Source organism: Panthera leo, chromosome D1 (assembly GCF_018350215.1).
Source record: "Panthera leo isolate Ple1 chromosome D1, P.leo_Ple1_pat1.1, whole genome shotgun sequence".
Lineage (NCBI taxonomy): Eukaryota > Metazoa > Chordata > Mammalia > Carnivora > Felidae > Panthera > Panthera leo.
In genome coordinates, this window is record NC_056688.1 from 106,635,512 (window position 1) to 106,650,367 (window position 14,856).

A 14,856-nucleotide genomic window follows, 5' to 3' on the forward strand; every position below is an offset into this window, starting at 1 on the left:
TTTTTCTCTGATTGGTTCTTTCTTATATTTTCTGTCTCCTCGTTGAAGTTCTTAGTGACTTCATCTGCTCTTCTTTTCAGTCTGATGAGCGTTCTTATGACCGTTACTCTGAACTCATCAGATAGATTGCTTATGTCCTTTCCTTTAGTTCTTTGTCTGAGGTTTTGTCTTGGCCTTTCATTTGGAGCATGTTTCCCTGTCTTCTAACTTTGCTTGCCTTTTTGTGTTTGTTTTTATGAATTAGCTGGAACAGCCATTTCTCTGAAACTTGAAAGAATCATCTTGTGTGTGGTCAGCCCCTGGGTAGACTCTGTGTACCTCGTGCCTTTTGCTGGCTGGCTGGCTGGAGCTGTGGCTGGGCATCCTGGGGCACTCCGTGCTAGGGCTGTCCTGGTGGGATGCCTGGAGCTGAAGTGGGCATGGGCCAGGGTGGTCCCACCTTGGTCCTTGGAAGGACAGCTGAAATTGAAGTGAGTGCAAGCTAGGGTATGCTGGGGAACTCTGTACAGGGGACACCGCAGCAGGTGGTTGGAGCTGAGGTGGGTGCCGTCCGGGGAGGGTCCAAGGGTACTCCGCACAGGAAGCACCCTTGAAAGTCATCTGGAGCCAAAGTGGTGCAGGCCTGGAGTGTTCCAAGGTGCTTTACACCTGGGTCATGTAGGAGAGACAGCCAGAGCTGTAGTGAGCATTGGCCAGGGGTGTCCTGGTGTGCAGCACACTGGGGCCACCTTGGTAGGATCGTTGGAGCTGGTATGGGCTAGGGGCCCAGGGCTCACTGAGGCAGTAGGCTGGCTTAGGCGCCTGGACCCTGCTCCCATCTGTGCTATCAAGGTGGAGGGGAAATGTAAACCCTGGCGTTCACCAGCACCTCTGACCTGGAGAGTGTTCTAACAGCAACTAGGGCTTAATCTTTTATTTTTAATAAACATAATCTTAATCTTTTATACTTTATTTTAGGTGCTCTTTTCAACTTTGGCCTTTTTTTTCCCCCTGAGCCCTAGGGCAGACAAGTCTGTTCATAGTCCTTCAGCACTGTCCCTCCTCGCTCCAGTTTGCAGTGTGACCGAGATGGGGGTTCCCTTAGCTACCGTGTCTCCATCTGTCTTGCCATTCTCCGTGTGGTCTTCCTGTCATTTGCTGTGCAGAAGCTGTTCAGTCAACCCTCAGTTCTTCTTCAGGATCAATTTCTCTAAAAATAGGTATAGATTAGTGTGCCCTGTGGAGGAAAGTGAGTTCAGGGTCTTCCTATGTTGCCACCTTGGACTGGAACTCAGGATTGTTTTCTTCCTTCTCCCCCTCCCCTCCTCCTTCTTCTTTTAAAAACATTTATTTGAGGGCTACCTGGGTGGCTCGGTCGGTTAAGCAACCGACTTCAGCTGGGGTCATGATCTTGCGGCTGGTGGGTTCACGCCCCACATCAGACTCTCTGCTGTCAGTGCAGAGCCTGCTTCGGATCCTCTGTCCCTCTCTCTCTCTCTGCCTCCCACTCTCTCTCTCAAAGATAAACAAACAAACAAATACATACATACATACATACATACACAAACATTAAAATTTTTTTAAAAATTTGACATTTCATCATGCAAAGGATTTGATGCAATTTACAACATTCACATATGTGAATCATTTGTGAGGGAAATAGAAATCAAAATTTAAAAAAACATTAAGATTGTAGAAAGAATAACACTAACACATAGACAAAAAAATATGTATATTCTCTAATATGTTCTGAATCTGTCCAACCATTTCTCAACTCCATTTTTACTACTGCACTCCCAATCCTTCTTCCCTCTGGCTAGCTTCTCTCCCACCTCCATTGTTGCCCCATTCTCATCCATTGTTTAGAAAGAAGCCAGAGGATCCTTCAGAAATGTAAGCCTGATCCTGTTAACCACCTCGCTCCTGCTTAACGGCCTCTACAGACTCCCTCTTGCATTTAGGATTAAAGTCATGTCCTTAAATATGGCCCACTAAGCTTTTTGTGGTCTGGTGCTGACAGCCTCCAGTGGCCGTTGTTGATTTTGAGCTGCCCAGTATCCATTTGTACTTCCAAACTGCAACCTGGTTTTCTTTTAGGGAATCATCTCTTTCCCGTTGGACACCGTCTGGTAGAACCGTCAGTCAGGTGCCATGTTTTTTTTCTAGGCATGGGGCAAGAATTTTTTTTTTTTTTTTTTTGCAAGCGTGTCTTAAGGGCAAGGCCAATTGATGGTCCAAGAATGTGAACGTTGGTGAAAGTTGACATCCAAGGGGCAAGCACCCAGACCTGGCCATTCTTACTACAAGACTCTTCCTGGACTTCCTGCTCCCTAGCACTTTGTAGATTCCCAAATCCTACCTATTTGGAAGCCTTTCCATCAATTCAGGATTGTTTTCTCTATTTCTGTAAGGAATGCCATTAAGATTTTGATAGGGATTGTATTAAATCTGTAGGTTACTTTGGGTACGATGGGTGTTTTTTTTTTTTTCAGTTTACTTATTTATTTTGAGAGAGAAACAGTGTGAATGGGAGATGGACAGAGAGACAGGGAGACAGAGAATCATAGGCAGGTGCCATACTGCCAGCACAGAGCCCAACACAGGGCTTGAACTCATGAAACTGCGAGATCATGACCTGAGCCATAACCAAGAGTCAGATGCTTACCTGACTGACCCAGCCAAGCACCCCTGGGTGTTTTAATAATATGAACTTTTTCAATCCATGAACATGGGATGTATTCCCTTTTTTCCTATGTCTGCTTTAATTTCTTTCTTCAGTGCTTATGATTTTCAGGATACAAGTCTTTTGTTCCCTGGCTAAGTTTATTCCTAAGGACTTTGTTTTTTTTAATGTTTTATTTATTTTTGAGAGAGAGAAAGAGAGAGAGTGCACGAGTGGGGGAGGGACAGAGAGAGAGGGAGACACAGAATCCAAAGCAAACTCCAGACTCTGAGCTGTCAGCACAGAACCGGACGCGAGGCTTGAACTCACGAGTCATGAGATCATGACCTGAGCTGAAATCGAACACTTAACCTAGTGAGCCACCCAGGCACCCCAGGACTTTATTATTTTTGAAGCTATTGTAAACAGATGTTTTCTTAATTTCATTTTCAGATAGTTTGTTGCTGGTGTATAGAAATGCAACTGGTTTTTATGTTTTGACTTTGTATCTTGAAACTTTACTGAATTCATTTATTAGTTCTAACAGTATTTTGGAGGTGTCTTTAGGGTTTTCTACATATAAGACGATGTCATCCACCAGTGGAGATAATTACTTCTTCCCTTCTGATTTGGGCGCCTCATGTTTCTTTTTCTTACCTAATTGCTCTGGCTAGGACCTCCCAACCCTATGTTGATTTAAAGCGGCATTCTTGTCTAGGAAAAGCTTTCAGTTTTTCACCATTGAGTATAATATGAGCTGTGGGCTTCTCATAGATGGCCTTTAAGGTAAGTTCCTTCAATACCTTGTTTCTTGAGAGTTTTTTTTGTTTTGTTTTGTTTTGTTTTTTTTTATCGTGGATGTGTGTTGAATTTTGTCAAATGTTTTTTTACATCTATTGGGGTGACCGTATGATTTTTTTTTTAATGTTTATTTATTTTTGAGAGAGAGACAGAGGATCTGAAGCAGTCTCTGTGCTGACAGCAGAGAGCCCGATGCAGAGCCCAAACCCACGATTTATAATATCATGACCTGAGCTGAAGTCAGATGCTTAACTAACCGAGCCACCATGGCGCCCCGAAATGATCATGTGATTTTTAACCTTCATTCTGCTAATGTGGTGTATCACATTTTTAAAATTTGCTTATGTTGAATTATCCTTGCATCCCAGGAATAAATTCCACGGCTTCATGGTATGCAGTGTGCTGTTGAAGTTGGTTTACTAATATGTTGCTGATAATTTTTTTTACCTTTGTTCATCAGGGATATTGGCCTGTAGTTTTCTTTTCTTCTGGTGTCTTTGTCTGACTTTGGTATCAGAATCATACTGCCCTCATGAAACAAATTTGTTAGTGTTTCCTCTTATTCTATTTTTGGAAAAGTTTGAGAGGGATCGGTGTTAATAATTTACATGTTTGTTAGAATTCGCCTGTGAATCTGTCTGGTGTTAGGCTTTTATTTCTAGGATACTTTTTATTAGTGTTTCAATCTCCTTATTAGTTATTCGCTTCTTCAGGTTTTCTATTCTTCTTGATTCCATTTTGGTAGCTTGTATACTTCCAGGAATTTATCCATTTCTTCTAGGTCATCCACTTTTTGGCATGTAATTTTTTATTATAGTCCCTTATGATCTTTTTTTAATTTCTGTGGCATCAGTTGTGATGTCTCCTCTTTCATTTCTGATTTTATTTGTTTGAGTCTTCTCTCTTTTTTTATGGTCAGTCTAGCTAAAAGTGTGTCAATTTTGTTCATCTTTTTTTAAAAGAATCAACTCTCTTATCGATATTTTTATTTTGTTTTTTCCCCCCCTAATTCGTGTTTGTGCATTTGAAGAAGGAGTCACCTCCTCCAGTCTTTACAGTCTGGCTTTGGCAGGAAACATAAACCCTCCACCAGTCACCATGGGTGGGATTCTGGGGAGACTAGTGAGCAGGGTTCATCAGCGAGCCTGCTGTCTGGGTCCGTGGATGTGTGGACCATTTGCCAGAATCTGCAGGTGGGTCCACTGCTAGGTTCATGAATAGATAGGTAAGGTTATGGGCTTGATAAAGCCTCTTTGAAATAAAGGAAGGGTGGTATGCGAATACCGAAGAGGGAGACATAACCTGGATCACAGATGTGTCGGAACTTAATGCTACTCGAAGGTAGTTACATTTGAAATGGGTCTTACAGGTTAAGGAAGAACTAGCCAGGTTTAAACCAGGCAGGGATAGGGGCACCTGGGTGGCTCAGTCGGTTAAGCAGCCCACTTCGGCTCAGGTCATGATCTCTCGCAGTCTGTGAGTTCAAAGCCCTGCATCAGGCTCTGTGCTGACTGCTCGGAGCCTGGAGCCTGCTTCGGATTCTGTGTCTCCCTCACTCTCTGCCCCTCCCTCCCTCTCTCTCAAAAATAAATAAATATTATAAAAAAATTTTGCAATTTAGAGGAGTCCAGACGACTGCAGAGGGGCCGAGCCAGTGGTGTGCTGGTAAATGTTTAGCACCTAACATTATAAGAGGAATAAAAAATCCATAGATCTCAAATTTGTGGTGATTGTCAACTTCTATAGTATGAACACCACCACCATTGTCAGTCAAAGCCACGAGCATCATGGCAACTGCTTCACAAACTATCTAAAAATTTAACAAGGGGCTTTTGTGAATTTGTACCCCCTGATTCCAGGACACCAATGGGCAAGACTTCAGACAGGAGGCTACTGCATGCTTTCCACCCCAGCGTGGTGTTATGATTGGCACAGTTTTTTTTATTTACTAGCAAAGGAAAATCAGAGAAACAGATGCGTTTAAAAACCAAAGATCCAGCGGGCTCTCCGTTTGAATAGAGGCTTCCTCTTCCTTGAATAAGATTTTTTTACCAGGTCGGAGTAGCTCCTTTAGTGCCCACAAATGACCTCGCATTGCCTCCCTCAATTCTTCTGGAAACATCTCTGCTTTCTCACTAAAAATGAATGGCCTTGGTGAAGTAACGTCAGTGTCTCCCAGACTTTTACTCCGATATCGGCTGTGATTTGAGGCCAGCCTTACAGGTACAACAGGCCTCATCTGGCCCGAGTTTAAGGTGTCCTTGGAGCCCATTCCTAGAACGCCCCTGTGATAGTGGCCGGTGGTCCTGGGTTTCTGAGTGTTAGATGCAGGAAGGAGATGCTATCATGACTCTTCTCTTCCAAGAGGGTAAGTCCAGCATTTTGCTGCTTGAGCGAGCTCTGCAACTCGAAGACATTCTTGATCTGGTTGGTCTTCATTTGATGGGGAGGGGGGTGGGTATTTCTCCCAAGTCCCTTCTTCATGGAATTCTTCCAGTGGACTTCATGGTATTGCTTCATTTTTTTAAAGTTTATTTTGAGAGAGAGAGAGAGAGAATGAGCAAACGGGGAAGGGGCAGAGAGAGAGAGAGAATCCCAAGCAGGTTCCGGGCTGTCAGTGCAAAGCCTGGTGCCAGGCTTGAACTCACGAACCCATGAGATCATGACCTGAGCCAAAATCAAGGTTCGGTCACTCAACCGACGGAGCCACCCAGGTGCCCCAGTATTGTTTCATGTGTAAAAGTGAGACGAGAATTAAGTTGATAGTATCTGAATATTTCAGAAACAATTAAGTATCCGAGGTGTGTTGGGTAGAATTGCATATGTATGTTTGCAACCTCACATATGGCTAGAAAATCCTCGCGAGGGGCGCCTGGGTGGCTCAGTCGGTTGAGCGTCTGACTTCAGCTCAGGTCAGGATCTCACGGTTTGTGGGTTTGAGCCCCGTGTTGGGCTCTGTGCTGACAGCGCAGAGCCTGGAGCCTGTTCCGGATTCTGTGTCTCCCTCTCCCTCTGTGCCCCTCCCCTGCTCACACTCTGTCTCTGTCTCAAAAATAAATAAACATTTAAAAAAATTTTTTTAAAGAAAAGAAAATCCTCATGAAAAGGGTGCTATTATCTTTCTTCACCTATTTCTTCTTGTTCTTCTTATGCTTCTCATTCTTCTCGTTCTCTTCCTCCTCCTCCTCCTTCATTTTCCTGATGACAGGGACATTGGGGTTTAGAAATATTTAATCACCTTGGGCACGGTATATACCCAGCATGTTGCAGGACCATTAAATAACTCCAAATTATCACCAGCTCAGGTATAAATTATTCTACACCAAGACCCCACCCTGGTTTCATCCTCAAGTTTAATTCTAGGCATCTCATTCATGGAGACACAATATTCCAGGATTTCCCTCAAAAAGACTTAAAAAAATTTTTTTTCAATGTTTATTGATTTTTGAGAGACAAAGACAGAGTGTGAGTGGGGGAGGGTCAAAGAGAGGAGACACAGAATCCGAAGCAGGCTCCAGGCTCTGAGCTGTCAGCACAGAGCCTGACGTGGGGTTCGAACCCACAAACCATGAGATCGTGACCTGAGCTGAGGTTGGAACTCAACAGACTGAGCCACCCAGGGGCCACTCAAAAAGACTTGAAGAACCAGAATAAAGATTCTCAGGAAATGTCATTGTTCCTGAGATAAACAGTTTCTCTGCAAGGACAGCCGGGAATCCAGCTCAGCTCCCAAGTCTTTTGTGCCCATTTAGCATAAATGGAGCTTTGGACCTTAATCCAAGTGACTTGCATTTGATTCCCTTTCTGGTCTGAATATCTAACATACTCATCCATTTTCATGCTCTGCAGCCCACTCAGATCTAGTGTTTAAAAAGCCCTTGTTGTGGGGCGCCTGGGTGGCTCCCTCGGTTAGGCAACTGACTTCAGCTCAGGTCACGGTCTCGCGGTCCGTGAGTTCGAGCCCCGCGTCGGGCTCTGTGCTGACGGCTCAGCGCCTGGAGCCTGCTTCCGATTCTGTGTCTCCCTCTCTCTCTGCCCCTCCCCCTCCTCGTGCTCTGTCTCTCTTGTGTCTCAAAAATAAACAAACGCTTAAAACAAAAATTTTTTTTAAAAGTCCTTGTTGCCACATAATTATCCTAAAGCTCCTTTCACGCCTTGATTCACCTTTCACATGCAAGGACATCTTTGGTGTCTCTATCTCCTACTAAATATAATAGCAAGTGGCCTAGCTTATCCTCCGTGAGGGGCCTCCTGGCGCCTACATTTTGTGACAACTGAACAGTTTCTTGTTGCCATCGTTCTTAAAGGTTTTGAGGTCCAGCATGCAAGAGGAGCTAGAGGCAGCACAGAAAAAAATTTCTCTGCGTGACATATTCCGCACGCCTACACTGCGCAGGAGGATCTGTTTGATGTCCTTCGTGAGGTGGGTTTCACGTTGTGCCTGAAGAATATTCAAATGGTGGAGACGTGAATCTATTCCTGTCCGAGGGTACAGCCCGTTGCGGGGACAGATTTTGAGATAAAACATGGGGATGCTATAAAGATAACTGCATTTTTAGGGGCGCCTGCGTGGCCCAGTTGGTTAAGCCTCTGATTCTTGGTTTCGGCCGGGGGTCATGATCTCACAGTAGTGGGATCGAGCCCCATGTCGGGCTCTGCAATGACAACGTGGATCATCATGCAGTATTTTATGACAGTTTTTAAATCATTACCATGTAGAATATTCTATAAAACAGACCGTGCCTTTTTACCACCAACCACTGGCTGCCTGTCTGACCGTATTTACGATTGTCATTTGTAGAATAAGGTCTAAACTTCATGACGTCTATCTTTTTCTTTGGTTCCACAGATTTTCAGTCTACATGTGTTTTTATGGCCTGATTCTCCACATCCAGCACATTGGAAGCAATGTTTTCCTGTCCCAGGTTCTCTTTGGCCTAGTCAACATCCCATCCAGTTATATTGCGGTTTTGGCACTGAATCATATAGGCCGTCGAATATGCCAGATGATTTTCTTTTTCTTCCTTGGAATCTGCATTCTGATCACCACATTTCTGCCCAAAGGTGAGAAAAGAGCACAGGTTGAAGAAAGGAAATAGCTCAGGGACTCAGGGACTGTGCTCACACAAGGAAAGGGAGATGTTTCTAATGATCCCCTAAAACCAATCTGAGGATTTAGGACAATTCTACCATTAACGTGGTGGCTGGGAAAGAGTCAAAGGTCAGTACACGTTGGCTCAGACATATGGCTATCCTCATCACATGTGAGAAGTATCTGGTAATTGGTACCATTTCTTCCTAAAAGTTTCCCTAGGAGAGCAGTGGACCACTTGCCCTTTGGCTATGACCAATCACGCTTGTAATTCTAAATGATGGTATTGTGTCCATTATATATAATTGTGTCCCATATGAGGACACAATTTACCATCACTTCCTCTGCCTGGTTGCTTTCTGGTTACTACAGCTTCAATGACAATTTACTCCCTGATGTCTAGTCTTGTATGAGGTCACCATCACTGCCATCCGGGTGTTGGGAACTTTTTGACTTCAAGGAAATCAAAGTGCCTTGTCTTCAGGTGGAGAAGTATACCATAGGAATAAGCAGTTAAGGAGTTAAAGCCTCTCTTAGAATCAATTTCGCTAAATGAAATGATCATATGTAATGAATGGGGGAACCCAGGTGGTCCCACGCTTCAACCCCCAGCAAAGTTGTGCACTTTACAGGATCCCAGATGGACAGCTGTGCCCTGATCCTGGATGTCAGCAATGATACATGTTTGCTGCTGGACTACACAGCTTACTCCAATGTTATATAACGGTTTCATGAAATTTTTTAAAATTATCGAATACAAAACTGAACCCTGAAATTTTCTTCCAGAGGTCTCCAAAGTCCAACTATTTTTTCCCTAATACGGATCTTTATTCTTAAATCTTCAAATATTACTCTAGGTCAGGATGCCTGGGTGGCTCAGTCGGTTAACTGTCCGACTTCGGCTCAGGTCACGATCTCACGGTTGGTGAGTTCGAGCCCCACGTCGGGCTCTGTGCTGACAGCTCAGAGCCTGGTGCCTGCTTCGGATTCTGTGTCACCCTCTCTCTCTTCCCCTCCCCTGCTTATGCTCTGTCTCTCACTCTCACAAATAAATACACATTAAAAAAGATTTTAACACATAGCACTCTAGATCGAGTTCCACTCCAGCTTATCCATACCATAAAACTCCTGTTCTTATTATTTTTTTTTAATGTTTATTTGTTTTTGAGAGAGAGACAGAAAGAGAGTGAGTGAGAGGGGGAGGGCAGCGGGAGAGGGAGACACAGAATCCAAAGGAGGTTCCAGGCTCTTGAGCTGTCTGTACAGAGCTTGACACGGGGCGCGAACCCACGAACCATGAGATCATGACCTGAGCCGAAGTCAGACGCTTAACCGACCGAGCCACCCAGGTGCCCCGAAACTCCTGTTCCTTTATTATTCTACTGCAGTACTAGCCCTATGTCAATATTGTGTACCCAGGGCTTAAACTTCTCAAGGATGTGGATAAGTTTCACATCCTTCAGTAATTATTCATATCACAGTCCTACTTTGTACATGCAAGGCAGAGGGAGACACTGGACAGAATTAATGAAAGCAAACTCACGTTCCCCTCTCCATCTTTGGCAAATCTCTGCCATGTAAGAGAGAGGTAATGAAAATAACTCAGGTTTTTTCATCTCTGTTGAAGTTGTAACATACAGATCGGTCACATTTCTCGGCTACTGGTCACTAGCCATTCTCTGCCCTGTGCGCTTTCCCTGCGATGCGTCTAACACATGCGAATATTCTAATTGTGTCTTTTTCATTTATCATTTGGTGGATGGTGGTTCCTTTGGCTCTAATTTTCTTCCCGAGTCTCACTGGTCTTCCTCTCCAGAAATGCAGACCCTGCGTCTTTCTTTGTCATCCCTGGGAGTCAGTGTTTCTGCGGCAGCTATTGTGAGTTCTTCTACCCATGGAAACGAACTAATCCCTACCATAATCAGGTACAAATCTCATGGAAGGTCCCGTAGGGGCAACACAGACCATTCCCAGCTAGTGAACATTTATAGCAGGAAGAAAACTGAGTCATTATCCAAAGCATCAGTTATAATAGCATTGGCAGTAACGAAAATTGCAGCCGGAAATTATTAAAATCTGTTTTGGCAAGGCACCGTGTTGAGTTTTCTAACGTATCCCCTCACCTAATCTATTGAACCACGAAAGCCACTGAACTACGGATAAGAGTAGTTTTTAAATAATGAAAATCTGTCCTAACGGCACTTGAAAAAAGTTGCCAGCAAATGACAGAGCATATTTGAAATGTAAGAGTATATTGTCAACCTTCATGTATCTAAGCACTGTTGTGGTATCTCCCATAATCAAAGCAAAATAATAAATCGCCAATTACATGTGTGGATTTATACCAAATTATTTTTGTATTGTTTGCACCCCAAGGGCAACTGTTACAGGAATCCTGGGGATTGCTGCTTATATTGGGGCAGCGCTGTCTCCCCTCTTGATGATCCTAACTGTGTATTCCCCCCACCTGCCCTGGATCACGTATGGAATCTTCTCCATCCTCGCTGGTCTTATTGTCTCACTCCTTCCTGAAACCAGGAATCAACCTCTGCCTGACTCCATCCAGGATGTGGAAAAGGAGTGAGTAAACCCCCTGGCTGTCCCTGAGGGGAGCTGTGTGCTCTAGGTCTGTAGTGAGGAAGGCAAGCCATCATTCAGGGTCACTGTCCCCAGGGAAAGATTTATGAACATTTCTTTTTTAAGTAAGCCAAATGCCCAATGTGGGACTTGAACTCATGACCCCAAGATCGAGAGTTGCCTGCTCATACTGACTGAGCCAGCCAGCTGCCCCTCCCAGGGAAAGATTTAGACCTGGACTGTTCCATGTGGCCAGTGCCTCTGGTTTAGCTATAGCCTCATCATTCCTGCCACTAACCTCAGACTCCCCCATGGCTCCCTAGATCAGTAGGTTTAGTGGTTGCAGGGGCCAACATTAGGTGACCTCGTGTGACATACACACGCCTGAAGGCATTTCACCAGCATGCACACATCCAAACACCAGACTCTCATCCCTCAGACCCTGGCAGCCCCCAGCCCGGGGAGTGCAGTCAGCTCCCCGGGGCTGCCGGTTCCTGTAGGCCTGAGGACTGTCCTGGCCACTGAAGAAATCTGAGCGAGATCAGGGAGAGGACCTGAGCCCCTCCCACACATGACAATACATCTCAGAGAAGTCCTGTTATGTGGTCTGTGACATTCAGACCATCTGGGTCCACTAGGAATGAACCTGTTAAGAAAAGAAGGAAAGTAGTAAACCTAAGTATTTTTAAGTGATCAAGAATTGGAGAGGATTTTAAAACTTTGCATACTGCCCTTGCCTTTTCCAAATCCCTTTGGCGTCCGGATCCCCTGTCGTCCAAAAGTGAGAATCGAAACTACCAAAGCTGCCCTCCCAGATCCTGCCCCGGAAACTTGGTCTTCAGAAAATTTACTCAAACCCTTGGGGCAGGGGTCACGGATTTTATCAAAACTGGTGGGTCAAGAATCAGCTTGCTCTGGAGAATGCGGGACCTGTACGCTGACTTGAGGTCTTCTCACTTTTGTGCTTGTTTGTTGGTCTCATTGTGTTTTTACCAGGAGAAAAGCCTCAAGAAAAGTAAAGCAGGAAGATCCCTTCATGAAAGTGACACAGTTTTAAGGAATTCCAGGAAATAACTGCCACTCAAAGAGTAAGATAGAAGAAGGAAAATCAGGACCGTTCCCAGAAATTGGAAAAGTTTGTAAAATAAAATAAAAAGATAGAATGGAATAACAGATCCCATCTACGATTGCAGGACTAAGTAACTATGGATAAAATATCTACAATCGATCAAAATAAGAAGTTTGAGAAAAGTCGTAATACTTTTGAAAAAAGATTTTATTATCCAAGTCTAGTTGACATACAACGTTATATTCATTTCAGGTACACCACATAGTGATACAATCCTGTATATTAAAAGTCATAATATTTTTAAAGGAATCATAGTAAAATATATGTAAAATTGTAAACCTCCAGCATGTTTCTGGATAGAAAGATGGGATAGTATTAAAGACACTGATTCTTGATTCCAAAACCAAAGACCCCACTAAAAAGGAGAACGACAGACCAAGATCCCTGATGAACATGGATGCAAAAATTCTCAACAAGATACTAGCCAGCCGGATCCAATAATACATTAAAAGAATTATTCACCACGATTAAGTGGGATTTATACCTGGGATGCAGGGCTGGTTCAATATCCACAAGTGAATCAATGTGATACATCACATCAATAAAAGAAAGGACAAGAACCACGTCGTCCTCTCAATAGATGCAGGGAAAGCATTTGACAAAATACAGCATCCTTTCTTGATGAAAACCCTCAAGAAAGTAGGGATAGAAGGATCATACCTCAAGATCATAAAAACCATATACGAGATCAGGCCCCACGTCAGGCTCTGCACTGACAGCTCAAAGCCTGGAGCCTATTTCGGATTCTGTGTCTCCCTCTCCCTCTACCCCTCCCCCACTCACACTCTGTCTCTCTCTCTCTCAAAAATAAAATAAAAACATTTAAAAAAGTTTTTTAAAGTAAATCTTTTTTTTTTTTTTTTAACGTTTATTTATTTTTGAGACAGGGAGAGACAGAGCATGAACAGGGGAGGGTCAGAGAGAGGGAGACACAGAATCCAAAGCAGGCTCCAGGCTCTGAGCTGTCAGCACAGAGCCCGACGGGGGGCTAGAACTCACGGACCTCGAGATCATGACCCGAGCCGAAGTCGGCCGCTTAACTGACTGAGCCACCCAGGCACCCCAAAATAAATCTTTTTAATGTTTTATTTATTTTTGAGAGAGAGAGAGAGAGAGCACAAGCGGGGGAGGGGCAGAGAGAGAGGGGGACAGGGGATCCAAAGCAGGCTCCGTGCTGACAGCAGCGAGCCCCATGTGGGGCTCGAACTCGTGAACCATGAGATCGCGATCTGAGCCAAAGTGGGACGCTCCACCGCTTGAGCCACCCAGGTGCCCCTCAACGGACTTTTTGATTTACCACACCAAGCTTTTGTGATCATGCGATATTTTTACGAAGCTTCTCTTTCTCCACTATCTCCACGATCACTGCAGTCACCTGCTTCCCTCGACCATGGTATTCTCTACTAATACGAAGGGACTACAGGACAATCCTGGGGAAGATAGGTGGTTCCTGGAGTACACTCATCTTACTAACACACTTCGAATTATGACATTTTCCCACTGGGCACGTCCCCGGCAATCGCTAGGACTACCACCCATGGAGAACATCTATTCTCACAATACACTCAGCAGTATTAATCACCACTGCTTGAATGTGTATTGGTCCCCAAAGTCCCACCTACAAAATTGCATCAGTCCATTGTGCAATCTGAAAGTTATTTCCAAATCCCGCCAAAGTCAGTTTCCGACGCAATACCCCCTGGTAGCACAGTGGATGGTTCCTCGATATCCCCAAACTATGAACGAAATTCCTTGGTTGCTGTAAATTCTCCCAATACACCTTGATCAGTGCGTAATGTCTCCGGTTCAGAAGCTGCTGGATTTTGGACTTTGCCCCAGTTCTGTTTGTTGCTGAAGGGAATAAAGTTTGACCAGAGACGTCACATCAAAGCCTTTGGATCAATACTAGGCCACACGGCATTGACCTCACCGAGGGGAGCTAGACTGTGTGCTGTAAATGTGCGAGGTCACTGATGATCTTCAGTCTGGCTCTTAAAACTGTACTGCCATCCCCTGGACTGAAACCCAGACAGAATATCCCTGATGAGTAAACTCTCAGTCGCTCCTGTGGGTAACCCCTGATGGAATGATCAGATACATATGGTCCTATGGAGTGGATCTTTTTTTTTTTTTATTTTTTTTTAATGTTTATTTATTTTTGAGACAGAGAGAGACAGAGCATGAACGGGGGAGGGTCAGAGAGAGAGGGAGACACAGAATCGGAAGCAGGCTCCAGGCTCTGAGCTGTCAGCACAGAGCCCGACGCGGGGCTTGAACTCACGGACCGTGAGATCATGACCTGAGCCGAAGTCGGACGCTTAACTGACTGAGCCACCCAGGCGCCCCGTATGGAGTGGATCTTTAATTGGCCTGTTTAACTGTCCCATAACCTAAAGAGCCTTTACCTTAGCTTGTGTCTACGCTTCTGTGAGTTTTGTTGCCCAGGAACGGAATCACTTTCCAGAAACACAAGAGCATATGTAACTGTCTGGGGAGCAGGAGAAAAATATAATCGTCCCCAGTAGCCTGGTTCTGCAGATTGCACAAACTGGTCCATCTGAACCTGGGTGAGTGTCTCATTATCTTATTTCAATGATAAATCCAGGCTCAAGGTAC

At 44.5% G+C, this 14,856-nt stretch overlaps 1 protein-coding gene across 1 annotated transcript in view; it reads left to right on the plus strand.

The window, feature by feature from the left end:
• Positions 1-12,314, plus strand: part of LOC122200382 (solute carrier family 22 member 9-like) — a 32,943-nt gene extending 20,629 nt beyond the window's left edge. Inside the window, exons 6-10 of the mRNA XM_042905946.1 lie at positions 7,750-7,865; positions 8,292-8,506; positions 10,351-10,459; positions 10,911-11,114; positions 12,108-12,314. Of these exons, the coding sequence (XP_042761880.1) occupies positions 7,750-7,865; positions 8,292-8,506; positions 10,351-10,459; positions 10,911-11,114; positions 12,108-12,168 (705 nt within the window). The 3' untranslated portion in view covers positions 12,169-12,314. The remainder of the gene's footprint in view (positions 1-7,749; positions 7,866-8,291; positions 8,507-10,350; positions 10,460-10,910; positions 11,115-12,107) is intronic.
• The last annotated feature ends 2,542 nt before the right edge of the window (positions 12,315-14,856 follow it).